General features: G+C 45.8%; 1 protein-coding gene across 7 annotated transcripts in view; it reads left to right on the top strand.

Annotated features, from left to right (window-relative positions):
• Rel (nuclear factor NF-kappa-B family member relish) overlaps positions 1-18054 on the top strand; it is a 417698-nt gene that overhangs the window by 131316 nt on the left and 268328 nt on the right. For all 7 annotated transcript variants that reach the window (XM_055064994.1, XM_050168416.2, XM_055064991.1 and 4 more), the window contains 3 exons: positions 2355-2488; positions 2912-3066; positions 15873-15964. In XM_055064994.1, the coding sequence (XP_054920969.1) occupies positions 2355-2488; positions 2912-3066; positions 15873-15964 (381 nt within the window). The remainder of the gene's footprint in view (positions 1-2354; positions 2489-2911; positions 3067-15872; positions 15965-18054) is intronic.

Below are 18054 nucleotides of genomic sequence, written 5' to 3'. Positions count from 1 at the left end.
CCGCTTGCGATTTGTTACGTGCCCACAAGTGCAGATGAGCTGTTGACCAAAACCATTATGAAGCCTACAAATAATGAAACCGAGGCAAGTTTGGTTGTACCTTTTTTTTTTCATGGAAGTGCGGAAAGTGATGAAAGGAATGAAATGGGGCATCTGCTTAAGAATGTTGGGTGCGTGCAGACTGCTTGGTATGTCTTCAAGAGTCGTTCGCGTAGCATTTGACAGATGGTAAGCACGATCATCATTAGCTAGGCTTGGCACACAACATATCGCTGCGACAAGTTCAAGGTGCGATCATTACACGGGAAAGAAAAAAAAATCGAATCTTCACGAAATTCAGGGGTGCGATTATTACACGAGTGCGATCATTATGCGAGTAAATACAGTACTGTTAATAACCGAATAACCACTAGGTAAGCACATGCAGAAGCTGATGCAAAAACCTGCTGTGCACTACTGAAGGACTACAAAACATTTTCAGCTGGGTCTTCATCAGCGAGATGGCTGCTTTCTTCTATGCAGCTGTCTACGTTGATGCATCTTCGCCATTGTGATGCGTGCACAAGTAGTGACATAACAGGTCTCATAGCTTTACCTGATGTCATGCTTATAAACAATAAAAGAGCAGTTCTCTGGGCTGGCATTCAGCAACAGGTCTTGCACAAAATCTGAGGCTTGCAGCACTCCACAAAATGTGTTGACAAAGTGCTCAAGCTGAGTGATCGTGGAAATGATGAGTGGAGGTCGTATTTTGTCATGGTCCATTTCATTTTCCATTTTCACCTTGCGCGGCTGATGACAGCAGTAACAGCGGCCCAAGTTTGAGCTGATGACAAAGGGAGACAAAAAATGGAAAATGGATCGTTAAAAAGTACGATTCCAGCATTCAGAAAACCCATTTTCTGCACATGTGTAGCAGGTACTGCTTTCCCCACAGGCTTGTGTTTTATTTTGGCTTACAATAGTGCTACATTACCTTTGACCAACACATGCTGTATTGCAGATGAGTGTGGGAGTTGACGACGCTGGCAAAGTGCGGCACGAGGCAGCAGCAGTAGAGTGTGTGCTTGAATGCATGCTTAGACGCCTACTTTATTAACAGCGTAAATGGTACGGCGCACCAAGATCAGTGCAGAATAATCTGTAAGCTTTTATTCTGAACTAAAAAGAAGTTTGCTATATTCATTTAAAGGACATTTTTGCTTCATTAAGAAGTTTGTTCTTGCCTGACACAGAGATAAGAATGTGCTTGAATTTATAAAAGCCCAAGCTATCAAGCAGAATGGTGAAACTTAGGTTACCGCTGTGCCTGTCAATCTGCTTGACGAAGAGACAGCCTTTTTGGAAGGAGCAGTATGACAATTTGACCAGGAGTGGTGCGTGGTGTATAAATGTATGTTGAACTACGAAAGAGCGTGAAAGGTGAGGATGCAGAAGAGGCACACAACCACACATAGCACTGTCCTTCAGCATTCTCGTCTTTCGTGCTGTTCCCTAGTTCAAGATGTCCAGCCAACTAGCCGACACGTTCACTTTGTAAATCTATGAATTTCCCGAAAATCAATTGTTGAAGTTGCTGCATTGTGGTGTGTAGGTCTCCCTTATGTCCTTGTCTGCTTGCTCTAAAACGTTATCCAAGTCTGCATACCAACACACCCAATAGACAGCGATGCTACAGATTAAAAAGAGGTTTTAAATGCGTGGGCGTTTTAAATGCGTATGAGAGTTTCAAGGGTAATTACGACCTAGTGGTAAAATGGCTATGGTGATGTGCTGCTCAGCTCGAGGTCGCGGGTTTTATCCCAGCAGTGGTGGCCACATTTCAATGGAGGCAGAATGCAAAAATGCTCGTGTATTTAGGTATAAGCACACGTTAAAGAACCCGAGGTGATCAGAATTAAACTGGAATCCCCTGTTATGGTGCGCCTGATTGTATCAGGGTTTTGGCCCATAAGACCCCAGAATTAATTATTAAATTACGATTACTTTGTTATATCCATTATTTCATTGTAATGAGGTTTGACTATTGCAAATAAAGGTTACAAGGGAAATATGAATCGATTCTACTAGCATCAGATGCTAACTTCAGCACCCAAGGAAAAAAATGGTAAAAATGAAGTTACGTAAACATGGTGTGGTGAGCAGGGGAACGGCGTAGCTGGTGTGACTAGAGTTACAACAAACAGTGCCGATGAACGGGCGAGAAAGCCTCGGCTGCTAATTCTCTGCTAGCAGTTCGTACTCTTTTGTCTGCCTCCCCCATTTGCCTTCGCTGTTTGCCCTGGTTGCCTACACACCGACTGGCTGTCACAAGCTGCATGTCGTGCAGCACTTGTCTTATTGCCCGAGTGCAGGCGGTGTCCGGCTAGTGATCCTGGAGCAGCCTATGAAAGAGACGCGCTACCGTTACAAGAGTGAAAGTGGTTCACATGGGCCCCTCATCGGGGAGTCCAGCACGCAGCAGCGAAAGACCTACCCTACCGTAAAGGTGAGGCAGGTTGAGTCGGGGGAGTGAGCAGCTGCACCTTCACTTCCCTGTGTCAAGTATCTGAACCGTCTTTGGTGGCTTTTTAGAGGGGTGCTGAAAAAATTTCAGTCAGAATTAGTTGAAGGCTGGTGGAGCGTTCTTCAACACCTATCCTTGCAGTTTTTGCTGGCAGAAACGAGGTCCAGTGAATGCCCAGCGCTCATTCTTGAATTTGATGCTCAAACTTTCACAAAGGCGGTATTACTTCACAGATGTCATTGCGTTTTTGTGTACTTGGGCAAGGAAACCTTTGAGATAGCTTGCATGCATTAGAGGTATAGCCTAGTTGCAGAAAGCCAGGAAAGAAGCGCGAAATGCACAGACAATACTCCAGTGCTATGCTTTGCCATTTGCTTTACTGTCACGTGTTACCTTCATTTTCAGCTGGAGAACTACAATACACAGTTACCCCATCGCATCAAGGCCAGTCTGGTCACTGCCGAAGACACTGCCCGGCCCCATGTCCATCGTATCACCATGCGAGGCCGCGATGATGAAGACTGCTGTTTTGTTACGGTCCGCGAAAATGGCACAGCCATGTGAGTGCTTTCCTCATGTCACATGGGTGGCATGTTTAGGCACTTTTGAAAACATACATTTCAGGTGCCAAAAAGTGGCAAAGCTCAATTACAGGCTCAGAACAGACAGAAGTAGGCACCTTAACATTTTTATTTAATGGCAGCAAAATTGTAAAGGCAGATTGTTCATGGTTCTTGTACAAAGGGCAGTGCTCCATAAGGGGTTCATGAGCTGTGTCACATGTAGCTGGCAACATGAAGAACTACAGTGTGGGGGTCTGGTGATGTGTTTCAGCGCAGCAGTTGTTGGTGCCAAGGTTGGAAGTGCTATGCTTAATAATCGCAAGAAATGCTTATTGGAGCGAAAGCAGTTTTGTATCTAATGGAAGAAAACGTCCTTAATAAACACAAGCGAGAGCGATGTGCACCAGAAATGACAGTGATGCATTTGCAAATTGTGGGAATCACTGAAGGAGCTATCACTTCTGTGAGTTAGTTACAGGTGCCAGCTCATTGATGTGAATGCACATAATGGCAAACATTGAGCACTCATTTTCAAATGTGCCCTGCTAGATAATGGAAGCCAAAATTTTAGATCTGCTCATCTTTAATTGCTGCTTGTGAAGAAGAAACTGGGTTACGCTGCTGTACAATTTTTGCTCCTAGCTGGTTGATGGGCAAGCAAGGAACTTACTCAAATTCCCCTTGAGTTGGTTTCATTGGTTGGCAAACCGGTTTTAAAAGTGCACGCATAAAATAGTGGCAACTGTCTAAATTCCCCGCTTAAATGAACAGGAAAGAGAAATGTGAAATCAGTTGCGTGCATTCTTTCTAAGCTCTATTTACCGTGTTTACTTGCGTAATGATTGCACTCGCGCAATGATCGCACCCCTGAATTTTGCCGTTAAAATTCTATTTTTTTTTCTTTCCCGTGTAATGATCGCACCCTGAACTTGCCGCAGCAATATGTCGTGTGCCAAGCCAAGCTTATGATGATTGCGCTTACCATCTGTCGAATGTTACACGAACGACTCTTCAAGACATACCAAGCGGTCTGCATGCAGCAAACATTCTTAAGCAGATGCCCCATTTTGTCCCTTTCGTCACTTTCCGCACTTCCATGAAAAAAAAAAAAAAGCTACAACCAAACTTGCCTTGGCTTTATTATGGTTGTGGCCAACAACAATAACAAAAAAGACGCCTCTCGATTCCTCTCGTCTGCACTCGTGGGCACGCAACAAATCGTGAGCGGCAACGATAGTAGCCATGTTTACACTGATAAGTTAGAACTGTACCCTATTCATATGCCGACGCTTGTAACACAGCTAAGATATTTGCCCACCCTTAGCGGAAACGTGCCGTATTAGGATAGTAGTGAAGACAAATGCTGCAGTTTATGCAGCATGCCCGCCATGTGTTTCTATGTCACTGGCACCTAAGCGCGCCCATCTCTGTTTCTGTCCCCTCAAAGTGGACATGGCTACGTTATTGCCACAAACTTGCCGATATATTCGATATTATTTATTACTGATACGGAAAAAACTGTTTCAATGCACGTAATGTACTCACGAGACGAAAAAATCCTATTTGGCATATTCGCCTTGCTCCGCCGGCCACCATTTTTGTTTTGGTGTCCCGCACTGTTACAGCAGACATCGAGTTTCCTACAATAATTACTAAAGGGAACTCTGGTGGTAGTGTCTACGGGAGCTCCAATGGGAGCGGTTGTCCCAGCATGGGAATTATGGGAAGTACAGGGATTTGCCTAAATTTCGTTCTTCTGGCTTCAAACAGCTTTGTGACTTATAAGTAATTAAATAAACATTATTAAAATTGACCAACGGCAGGATTCGAACACAGCAACTCCAGCACAGAAGCCTGATATTGAAACCATCAAGCCACGGACGCATGTATCGACAAGCGATGTGAAACACCCTTATGAATTTATCGCAGGCATGCCAGTGCTATAGTGCCTTGAATATACTAGTATAATCTAGGCACTATACCACTGCCTTGCCATGCTTGGAACATTTCCATTTGGCCACCTCAACAAGCTCAATCGTTGCAGTTAGTCACAATTGTGCATGTTTACGGTGTCTTCTGCACTTCGAAGAGTATAGATGGCTCTGAAATTTATGACAATGAAGGCATATAAAGCGTAATATATAAAGCCTCAAGAACGTCGGAATCCACAAGCACAAAGATCAGACAAATCCATCCACTTCCCATGGTGGTATAACGACTGCAGCGCCAGAGTATATTGCAGGAAACTCTATGACAGCGGTAGCTGCCTGTTTGTTGACTTGTTGTCGTCCCGCAGCAAAAGTGGGACGAAAAAAAGAATTTTTCTTTTCGCGGAAAACTTTACGCGCATAATGATCACAGCCCTGAATTTGTCTCACTTTTTTTGACAAAAAAGCGTGACCATTATGCGAGCAAATACGGTGCATGTCATTGGTGCGAAAAATGTTGATAATTGCCTGGCAAAATGGGAGGCTTAACTTCACATGTTGAATTTCGCACTGGCGATGGCCCGTGGCATTTTTCAATGGCGATGGCCCGTGGCATGACTGCATCGTCACAGATTCTATTGTATTTTCAGGTATACTGAAAGAGGGTACAATGTTTGGCTAGTTAGTTCATGTTACGAAGTTTGAGAACAACACATGACTGAGGATAAAGACAAGACACCAAACAAGGGCTGACAAAGAACTTTGCTTTTTGTTTTGGCTGATGTCAAGTTATCTAAGCTCTAGGAAACTTCTCTAAGGCTACGTTCACGCTTGGGAAGCGGCAAGCAGGCGGAAAATATTTTCCGTGCATGTCCAAGATGTTCACGTTTGTTTCACCACTGCAGTAGAAACCACTGCCGCTTTCGCCCACATCCATCTAGCCTGCATACGTTAGTCCGCGTGGTGGCGCTGTTCATCGTACCATTTCAAGCGGTATGTCTCGAAAACTCCATAAGGTTATCAATAATACTCTGTCGTCAAAGCGGCCTAAGACTAAGCAAAAGCAGTTTACAGTCATTTGCTACGAACGAAGTGAATTCTACAAAAGCAGCACCAAATTCAATTCGAAGTGGGCAGGCAGGACCGCCACCATGTTTTACATAAACTACGTAACCCTTCAAAGACGGTAACGTTAAATCTGAAAAATAGCATGTTATATGCTATGGGTCACTTAGCGCCCCGTGCATGCACAGTGACCACCTGCCATTTTATAGCGTAAGCTAAACTAAAGCTTGCCTTACTATCACTTTAGCTTGGTTTAATATTTGCCTTTAGTGCCCTTTTAAGTATACCTGCTGCAGTGGGCAGCTGTATTGCGATGGGAGTGAAATGCATATGCTCATGTACTCGTATTTAGGTGCGCATTAAAAAATCCTGGATTGAAAATAATGCAGAGTCTCCTCCAGTACTGCATCTTTCATATCCCTTTTGTTTCGATTTTCAAGTAATTCAAACCGCAGTCCCTGTATGTTTTCACATTGAGTCTTTGCATACGTTCAAGCGTAGTGTTATGCTTCTTTATTGACGAACATCCAATTAGTGCCAACAGACCTTGTGAGAATCCGGGACATAATGAACTGACACAGAAAATTCAAGGTGGCATTGCCTCCTGTGTTTTGCTCTTGCATCAGCTCAGACTTTGTGAGCTCTTGGTAAAAGTGGCCTGAAGTTTTTGGAAGTGTAGCATATTAGTCTAGCATAACCGAATATTTCTCTTTAGTGTGTGTGTTCATATAATTCGTTATTAGTGCATAGTTAGCACTGCTTGTTCTAGCAAGTATTTATGTACATCGTTTAAATTTAACTTCAAAGTTGAACTGTAGCAAGTTATCTGTAGACATCAGAGGGGCAGTCAAGGAATGTTATTCTTGCATTATGGCAAATACTATTTATATAGGAGAATCAATTGTATCATCTTAGTAAACACTAATTGTCAAAAAGATTTGTGCTGGTAAAAAGTGCTTGTATGTACTTTTGACTTCTTGTAAAACAGTGTAAAAACCATTGTTACAACATGAGAAATTATTGTTACAACAAAGGGGCCCTGGACCACCCCTCGAGCTACATTGAAAAACACAGTCCGTGGATAGCATACGCTGCTGTGATCTCAGCTATGTTTTCCACTCATGCGCGACCCACAAGCGGAGTACGATGTCACCTTGTTCTCAAACACTCTCATTTCAACAGAAGCCTTCTCCTCAACTTTTTCCCCCGCAGGGGCGTCTGTGTCAGCAGGCGTTTGGTGTGTTGTGACACCACGTACCTGAGCACACGAGGGTCGGACCCTCCCGCGTGTAGTCATGCGCGGCTTAGCGGTGTCCGGGGAAAAGGGGATCCTGGGGTTTGAGCCGATGCCGGGTGTTCGGACCTTTAAGGCCCCCCGGCGAAGGCAACACACCCCTTTGGCCTCTGCTTCACGTAGACAGCACCCCCAGAATGACCCACCCAGAGGAAGTCGGTAGTTGCCTTTTCCTATCCTCCTCTCCAATCTGTCTTTCTCTCTAGCCTTTACATCTTTCCTATCTCCTACTCATTTCTTTATTACTTCTGATATTCCTGGCAGCAAGGGTTAACCTTGTGTGAGTAGCCAACCTAGGTTATATCATATTTGGTTATAGTGGTAGCGTACAGCTGGCGTTTGTCGGCCCTGTTTTTATAGGCCCTGCAGCATCCCCCTGTTGGGCTCCATGGTGGGTGGCTGGCGCTACTGCCGAAAAATACACTCTCACTTATGGCTAGTTCCTTCCCTCCACTACCTGATCGCTCCCTGAAAAGGGGGCGCACCGAAGAAATCTTAGAATTTTTTGGACGCCAAAAAGAAACTTTTCCGCGATTTCATGTCATCCATTCTGGAAAACAAGAAAAACAAGCATGAACAATCTCACCTTTTGTTTCGAAATCCCTAACTCAGGCACTTGGACCAGTTTATAAAGCATCAAAGATGGCTAGCGGTGCTCTCATTTTGGAACTCCGCAACAAAAAAACAACACGAGAAACTGTTTAACCTTGTATCATTTGGAGATGTCCCAGTGACAGTGACCCCGCACTGCACGATGAACACCACCGGTGGTGTAGTTTTAGATGATGATCGGATGTAGCTTACGGACGTTGAACTATTAGAAGGCTGGAGCAGTCAAAACGTAATCAATGTTAAGAGAATTCTGCTAAGGCGCGATGGAAAAGAGATTAAAACAAAACATCTAATTCTTACCTTTGGTTCAAGTGTGCTTCGTGAGAGTATTGAGACAGGATATGTGAAGATCCGGGTCAGACCATATGTCCCAAACCCTCTGAGATGTTTTAAATGCCAGCGATTTGGCCATAGCTCATCGAACTGCCGCGGCCGCCAAACGTGTGCAAAATGCAGTGCTCATGAGCACTCCGCTGAATCGTGTGAAAACACTCTGCACTGTGTGAACTGATGGGAAGCACGCCGCGTACTCGCGGTTGTGCCCATCCTGGAAAAAGAACAAGAAATTGTTACGATCAAAGTAAAGGAAAAATATAAGTTTCAAGGAGGCACGCAGGCGGGTATCCTACATGCCCAAGAACTCTTTTGCTGACGTGACGCGCCAGGGGGCAGCGACACAAAGGCTTCCGGCGGCTGGCCGACCCACAAGCAATGAGTCGGCAGTTACGCCAACTGCCCCCGCGGCGGTTGCAGCTAGCGCTGCTCTGCCAACCAAGCAGAGGGGACCATCGACCCCGAAGGTGGGCGCAGCCAAGGCTGCCTCAACTTCCCAGGTCCCTTCCAGCGCTGGTAACAGCCGGCGCAGCCAAATCCCTCAGGTAGCCCCATCGACCTCCGGGCTGGTGGGCGCAGGGGTCTTATCTTCCGAGGCAGTACTCTCTCAGAAAACTTCTCGCTCGCAAGAGCACGTGTCTGGCGCCTCACAAGAGGCAATGGACACTACACTTATCCTCACGGCACACCAAGCGCCTAAGGAGCGACGAGGCTCTCTCAAACGCTCCAGAAAGGACAAAACCCCCGTTACAGGGCCTCGAAAGAGTTCTGTAATCTAATCTCTGTAATCTCTGTAATTACTACTTCTGTTTCTGTACACACAGCACCTATTTACTTCCAATATGGATACACAAATTACTCAATGGAACGTCAGAGGTCTTCTTAGAAACCATGATGGTGTGCAAGAACTCATCCACAAACACGATCCAAAAGTGCTGTGTTTACTGGAAACACACCTAAAATTGAAGCACACAAACTTCCTCCTACAGTATGTTACGTTTTGCAGAGATTGCGATGATGCTGTCGCATCATCGGGCGGTGTTGCCATTGTTATTCATAAAAGCATAGCGTGTCAACGTTTGCAGCTACAAACGCCCCTTGAAGCAGTGGCGGTTCGAGTTGTTCTCCTAAACAAACTCATCACCATTTGTTCGCTTTACATACCCCCGCATCACCAATTAAACAAACATGAATTTAAGTCCTTTATAGATCAAGTGCCAGAACATTATGCTGTTCTTGGCGATTTCAATGCACACAGCAGCCTGTGGGGAGACTCTCGTATCGATGCGCGAGGTTGTCTTGTTGAACAGTTCCTTTTTTCGTCCGATGTGTGTCTGCTGAATAAGAAGGAACCCACATATCACTGTCTTACAAACAGAACCTTTCCTTCAATTGATCTTAGCCTAGTCTGTACTGCCTGAACTTGAATGAGAAGTTACCAACAATCCTTACGGGAGCGACCACTTCCCCATTCTGCCAAGAACATGTAAAGAGAACGAATATCCACCACAGGCTCCTAGTTGAAGATTGATACAGCTGATTGGGAGAAATTCGGAACTCTCACTAGTATCTCATGGGATGACATGTCCTTGTTAGGAATTGATGCTGCTGTGGAGTATTTTACAGCCTTCATAATAGATGCCGCATCTAAATGCATATCAGAAGTAAATGGCTTGGCATGCAAACGGCGTGGCCCGTGGTGGAACGACGAATGTAGGATCGCTCGTAAAAAAGCAGAACAAAGCGTGGGGATTGCTACGTGTCTCTCCCACTGCGGAGAATCTTATTAACTTTAAGAAAGTAAAGTCCCAGGGCAGGAGAACGTGCCGACAGGCCAGAAGAGAAAGTTGGCAGAAGTTTTTATCGGGCATCAACTCGTATGCAGGTGAGGCCAAAGTCTGGAACAAGGTAAATAGGATAAGATGGCGACAAACATATTCACTCCCCTTGGTAAATACACAGGGTGATACACTGCAAGATCAGGCAGACTCACTTGGGGAGCACTTTGAGCATGTGTTGAGCTCAATCCACTATTCCCAATCCTTTCTTAAACATAAAGAAATAGAAGAACGTAAGCCAATCATACGAAAATGCAGACAGAATGAACCGTATAACCATCCTTTCAGTATTGCTAAGTTGAGAGCTGCCTTGAACACATGCAAAAGCACTGCACCGGGACCTGACAGAGTCATGTATGACATGATCAGAAACATACATACTGACACACAAGTTACACTACTCACACTTTTCAACACTATTTGGGCTGCGGGATACCTCCCATCCACATGGAAAGAAGTGATTGTGGTTCCTGTTCTGAAGCAGGGAAAAGACCCTTCCTTGGCAGCAAGTTATCGTTCGATAGCTCTTACAAATTGTCTGTATAAGCTTTTTGAAAAAAAATGATTAATCGCAGACTCATACATTTCCTTGAACTCAACAATATGCTCAATCCCTATCAGTGTGGCTTCAGACAAGGGCAGTCAACAACCGATCATCTTGCGCGCATTGAAGGATAAATCTGCGATGCATTTGTACACAAACAGTATTTGCTCTCGATATTCCTCAATGTAGAGAAGGCATACGACACAACATGGCGTTATGGGATCTTGCGAGACTTGTCGGGAATAGGCATCTGTGGAAATATGTTGAAAATAATTTAAAGCTATTTGTCGAATCGTATCTTCTGCATGAAAATCGGCAACGTATTATCGCGACCTTTTATACAAGAAACTGGTGTACCCCAGGGAGGCGTACTCAGTTGCACACTCTTTATCGTTAAGATGAACACACTTTGTGCTTCTCTACAACCGGCCATTTTTTTATTCCATCTACGTGGACGATATACAAATAGGTGACAAATCGTGCAACGTTACAGTGTGCGAAAGACAGGTACAGCAGGGCTTAATTAAACAAGGTGTCCAAGTGGGCAGACCAAAATGGATTTAAAATCAACCCCCAAAAAAGCTCTTGTGTTCTCTTTACAAGAAAGAGAGGCCTGGTTCCTGATCCTTGTGTGGAACTGGGTGGACAACAAATTCCCTTCAACAAAGCACAAATTTCTAGGTGTTATACTTGACTCCAGGCTCACTTTTGTTTCACACATAAAATGTCTTAAAGCAAAATGTCTAAAAACTATGAATTTACTTAAAACCCGATCCCACGCAACACGGGGTAGTGACAGGAAGTGTTTACTGAATCTTTACAGGAGCCTAGTCCGATCACGGTTAGATTATGGTGCCGTAGTATATCACTCTGCAGCACCGAGCGCGATTAAGATGTTAGACCCCGTTCATCATCTGGGTATCCGCCTGGCCACTGGTGCATTTAGAACAAGCCCTGTCGAAAGTCTATATGTAGAGTTAGATGAGTGGTCACTCCATCTTCAGAGAACATACATCAGCGTCACCTATTTTCTCAAAGTGCGCTCTAATAAAGAACATCCGTGTTTCACTACCGTTAACGACTTGACATGTGAAACACTTTTTCATAATACACCCTCTATGAGACTTCCTTTGTCACTGCGTGCAAGAGAGATTAGCGAAGAAATGGATGCCCCAATTCTCGAACATCGCTTAATGCCTCCTGCTAAGCTACTACCGCCCTGGGAGTGGCAGGTGGTAGACTGTGATGTATCCTTTGTAGAGGTCACAAAGCACGCTCCTGACCTCGAAATTGCTATGCATTTCCGTGAACTTCAATCGAAGTACTGCTGTTCCGAATTCTACACAGATGCGTCAAAATCACATGCTGGTGTATCTTATGCTGCTGTTGGTCCCGCTTTTTCTAAATCTGATGTATTGAACCCCCTTAACGAGTATTTTCACTGCAGAAGCCTATGCTGTACTGTCTGCAGTAAAACATAAACAGGCGGCCACGCGAGACAGTCTCGCAGAAGCATCTGACGGCGTCGCGCGGACGTCCGCGCCAGCCGACGATCTCGAACCAAAGAGGACGCGCCTTGTCTCTCGGTGCCCGAGTAACCCCGCCGCGGCACGACAGTCGCGCCATCTCTCGCACCGCGCTTGTACCACTCCGACCGCCGCAGGCGCCAGGCCACGCGAGCCGTGCGGGAAAACAGCATATCAGGGGATGCGTGAGAGTCGCGCATCCCCACACGTTATACTCTGACATGGACCTCCTTGCATAGTAATCAGCGATCGTGGGCGACAGTTTACCGCGGACGTGGTTGAAGAAACCCTTTGTCTGTGTTCATGTAGCTTCCGCCATTCTACGCCCTACCCTCCACAAACTAATCGAGCGCACAAACAGAACGTTTGCCAACATGCTGTCCATGTACGTCGATTCAGCACACAAGAATTAGGACAGTATCTTGCCTTTCATTACTTCACTACCGCGAGACACGAGACCACTGGTTACTCACCATTTCTCCTTCTGTATGCTCGTCCGCCGTGCTACACCCTCGACACCATATTTCCCTACTTCGCTCATGACAACGAATCAATTGATGAGGTCCTATGTCGAGCAGAAGAAGCGTGACGCCTCGCTAGGCTACGCACCCTAGCATCGCAGGACCGGTCCAAGATACGCTATGACGGGCGTCACCGCCACGTTTACTTCGATCCTGGTGACCTTGTGTGGCTCTGGACGCCGTTGCGGAAGCATGGCTTGTGCCAGAAGTTTCTCGCCCACTACGTCGGCCCTTACGTTATTCTGGAGCGCCTCAGCGAAGTAAACTACCGCATTGCGCGTCTCACGAGCAGTGGACGACGCTCGGCCAAGGCTGAAGTGACACGTCGCGCGTCTGAGGCGTCACAACCCACGAGATGACTGACTCGCCCGGCGGGCTTCGTCTGCCAGCGGGGACATGTCACAAGCTGTCATGAACCACGCCTGCCGCGCAGACAACCAGATGAAAGAAAGAAGAGAACGACGTTAGCCAAGCTGCCGCGAGACCGCTCTTCAACAACCGCGCCTATCAACCAGATTCATCTGGTTCTGCATTAAACACCTCGTGTGTAACAATATGCTGGGTACCTGGCCATAGAGGCATCGAGGGTAATGTACTAGCTGACAAAATGGCCACATCACTCACATCACTAGCTATTAATCCTACGGCTACTGTCCCTGTCACAGATCTGCAGCCTTCCTTACGTAAGAAACTGCGAGACCGCTGGCAACAAATATGGGACACGTAAACAAATAATAAGCTCCACGTGATAAAGCCACAGTTAGGATTCTGGCCCTCTGCAACAAAATCATGCCGAACAGATGTCCTATTCTGTCGTCTCAGAATAGGACACACATTTGGTACCCATAGTTTTCTACTCACCGCAAATGACCCTCCAACCTGTGGTAGATGCAGGGAGAGGCTGACCGTTCTCCACGCCTTCCTGGAGTGTGGGGAAGCTGAACGTGAGAGAGACATATTTCCTTAGCATACCGGCAGCACATTCCTCTTCATCCTGTAATGTTTCTCGGTCCAGAACTGCTTCTTAATACAAACACAGTCCTAGGTTTCCTCAGAGATGTTGTCTTACATGTTGTTAGTCCCGTACATTCGTAGCGCTTCCTCTCTTCAGAGGATGCCGCTGCAATGGTCGTACTGTATAGCCTATGCCTCCAGGCCCTTGTGTTTCAAGGGCTCTGGTGAGGCAGTGGTGCTGAAGCAAATTTTGCAACTTTGATGGTCTGTATATCCTATAATTATTCCGCAATGCAGTGTAAGGCTTATAATACCCGTCATTAGTCATTGCCATAGTCTTATTGCACGTACACTTTATGCACTTTACAGCGACTATTTTTTAGGCCCCTCTACAGCCACGTCGCATCATCTTCACAGGAATCACCATTTCACCGCGAAATCACTAACAATGTCATGGCGCTCTTTGGCCATACCTGGCCCTTGTGGCACTAACCAACACACATTCATTCATTCATTCCTCAACCTTTTCGGAGCTGCCATATTTCTTCATACAACTGTTTCCCATGCATTGCTGCTATTGGCCAATAGCAGACATCAGTGAAGAGGCATCAGCTGACTATCATCTGCTCATTCTCCGCTGTCCCTACCCACGTAGGAATTAAACTTTAGTAACAGTGCTTATCGAGGTGTTGTAGTCGTCAGATGTCGCTGATTTCAATAAGTCTGGAACATTCAGCTAGCCTCGAACCACGTGAAACTTAAGCCCAGACCACATGAACGGATTGAGAGACTGTGAGGCCATGCCTCACAGTGAATAGCGGTTAGCTTCTACAAGGGATGCATGCCAGTGTGTGTTCACTCCCAGTCACTCCTAGCTAGGCGTGCTTCATATTGAGCTTTGTATTGAGCAAAGTGCGCACTCTGGATTTGCCTACTGTCTGTGCAGGACCAAGCCAGCCCTCGCCACGTAGCATGACCAGGCTCCCAATTGCGCGTAGGTACACATAGCTGTGCCTGCTGCTTAACGTAAATACCGTGGCCGCCAGCGATGAGCCTGCTCGCTGTAACACTGTAGGCTAGCTATTGCCACTCTATTGCCACAGATGCTCCTTCACAATGGAGGACATGAGGGCGAATGGGAAAGGTTAATACACTCTGCTCGAGGTATTTACGCTCGTGCTAGGTCTTTTTGAAAAATTATTTCAGTAACACAGTATAACCTCGTTGATACGTTCCCGTTACATACGTTTCTCCGGCACCAACGTTTGCAATCGAAAACAAGAAAATTACCCATTAGAGTTGCAAAAATTTTTTACCGGTTCATACGTTCCCGGAAAATGCGATTTTTCGGCACCAACGTTCTGTACGTCACCTAACACGATCGTGTGATATGTTTTCTGGCCACTAGATCACATGTAAACAAGAAAATGCGCAAGGCGCACACGATCAAGAAAAGTATATAGCCGCCTGTCTCAAGTAAAAATGACAGCGCACACAGTTTCTTATTCTGGTAGTAAATCTCTGTCTGGGTCGTCGTATGCTGCATTCACAGCTATCGCTGCCAAACCTATTACGATAAGCATCTTCACCTTTCTGTTTTGCAGCACGTGGTGTGTAATGCCATTGGTATACCGTACTGCACGCTTTTAGTAGGTGATAATCCAAACGCGCCACCGTTCCCTGCTATGGGTGGTGCGATGTGGGCATCACGTTTCGCTTCCGAGACATTCGGCATCACCCACCAGCTCGATTTCGTTTCGGTTTCCAGTCACCCTCTTAAAACACCACGCAATAGAAAAACAACAAAACGCACCTCAAGCGGTCCGAGCACCACCGGCTCTACGAATGTCAGTGTCTCATGCTGCAACGATCCGCGCGTTTCACATTACGTAGATGTCAACAATAATTGAGTCTGTCGAATTTTTTTAGTTACTTCGGGTCGTACGTTTTTTCTGTTGGCATGTTTCTCTCACCATTTTTTCCAGAATGTATGAACGAGGTTCTACTGTCCTGGAAGGTACTGCACTCATTCAGAGGGCTTTAAAGAGATGTGGTTCAGGGCCCCTTTGACTGTTTTGCTCAAGCTGTGTTTTTGCAGGGCGATGTTTTAGTCGAACTTTGCCAATCATCTCTTTGTCTCTAGAAAACCAGTGGCTCAAGCTGTTGCAATGGCTTTTTGACTATGCAGGTTCCCCAGCATGTCAATCGTGTTTCAACAGAAAAAGACAGTTGCTGATATCCTGTACAGGCGCAAGATTGAGAGCTTGCAGCCCTCTCAAGGTGCGGAATTGAATTTGATCATTGCTGCCAGGTTTTGTGGGCCATGAAGAAAAAATTGGGAATGTCTTCTTTTGATGTGATGTCATAGCAACAGCAGCTACTAGTGCTACAACAAAATATGCCAGAATAAAACTAATCTTGATTTCTGCATGTCTGGCTAATCACTACACAGCTGTCCATCACAGTTGCCCAACTCAAAAAGAATTTGTGTACAGGATTACATTAGCTCATTTCCATGACATCAAGATGGAGGTAAACTTCTTTCAATATCGGTGTTCCTGGGGAACACTTCTGGTGCACGGAGGCACAGAACTCGGGTGCAGTGCTGCTTTGTGGTTGGAAGTTTATACTAAATTCTTAGGTTGTCACTTAGTATAGGTTGGAAAAGAGCCATCTGCGATTGTTAAGGTTTTATCACACAATGTTTTGGGTGCGCCAGTTACACCATTAGTAAATATCAGTGCCTTGCTATTGGGACAATGCGGAGAGCCACACTGTTTGTTGTTAAAGTGGGTGCTGCCATATTTACTCATTTCTGACATGCCCTCAGTGCGATTTGCAGGGAATTTTCATGGTCAGAAAAAAAGAACATAAATGCAACTCTTACGACTTTAACGTGCAACTCCTGACTTGTGGAAATCCATTCCATGTCATGCTTACAAATGAGTGCATATTTTTGTACCAATATTGTTTATGTTGGCATCAGCCGGGAGTTCTTTGAGTGGATTGACCTAATTTCCCTGTGAATGCTGCTTTCTAGCAGAGCCAGAAAAAAATAAAATAAAAAGAGTGCAATGCGTCAACATCAAAATTCACCCACACTTCAGCTATTCAGGCTCTGCACAAGTAACTTGAATGTGAAAATCCAGTGTGAGGCTCACTACAGCTGCGCTTTATTGTTAAGCTTAGCATGGCAGCAAGTACCTTAAAAACCCACATATAATATGAGGTTTTTTTCCTATTCCAAATTCCAAGTTCCAAATTTTCGCCTCGTACTACATGCAGATCCAAACGAAAATTTCAGTCAGAAATTTGGGCTAGAAGTTTTGGTTTTGTTATTGCTGCGTGGCTATGGCTTGACTTCATTATTGCTGCGTGGCTACGGCTTGGCTTCCTTATTGCTGCGTGGCTACGGCTTGGTTACATTATTGCTGCATGACTACAGCATTGTTTCTTCATTGTTGAGTGTGCACCTTGGCAGTACGCGTGCAAACCGCGCTTCGCGAAGTGCATCTTTTTTATTCCGCATTGAAGGACCAAGATGTCTGGACCATGAAAACAGTACTCGGCTGCTTTCAAGAGAAAGGTTATTTTAGCCACACAGGACATCGGCAACAGTGCGGCTGGGAGGCAGTTTGGCGTCAACGAGGCAAGCATTCGCGGATGGCGTCAACAGAAGGAAGCGGAACGCGAAGAAGCTTTTGTGGCCCGAAGAGTGGACATTCCCGGAAATCAAACTCACCCTGACGGAGTTCGTACGCCAACAGGGAGCCATGCATCTAGCTGTGAGCGTGGAGCTTATGCAGGCAAAATCTAAGGAGCTTGCAAGAGAAAAAGGGCTACCGAGCTCAGTCTTCAAAGCGAGCAAGCACTGGATTTATCGCTACATGTGCCGTGCTGGTTTTTCCTTACGCCGCGGAACTTCGGTTTCACAAAAGCTGCCCAAATCGTTCGAAGAGCTGCTTGCGGCTTTCTAGCACCACATTATTTCGCTGCGCAAGTCCAAGAACTTCCAGCTAGGGCAAATCAGCAATGCTGACCAAATGCCGGTTTATCTGGACATACCATCGTCCCTCACCATGCACGAAAAGGTGTTTATGTCTGGTCCACTGGCAACGAGAAAATGCGAGTTACCGTCATGTTGTCGTGCACGGCAGACGGATGCAAGCTTCTGCCCTATGTCGTTTTCAAGCGCAAGACAGTGCCTAAAGGTGAGGAGCTGCCAAAAATGTGGCCATGAGGTGCCATGAGAAAGGCTGGATGAACGAGAATCTTGTGCTCAACTTGATAAAATCCGTGTGGTGTAGGCGGCCCGGCACACTGTTGTCATTCCCGTCCATCCTCTGCTGGATGCATTTCGTTGCCATTCA

This window comes from Dermacentor andersoni, chromosome 1, assembly GCF_023375885.2.
Source record: "Dermacentor andersoni chromosome 1, qqDerAnde1_hic_scaffold, whole genome shotgun sequence".
NCBI lineage: Eukaryota > Metazoa > Arthropoda > Arachnida > Ixodida > Ixodidae > Dermacentor > Dermacentor andersoni.
Note: the sequence above shows the minus strand (reverse complement) of the source record. Positions and strands in the feature narration are given on the sequence as shown.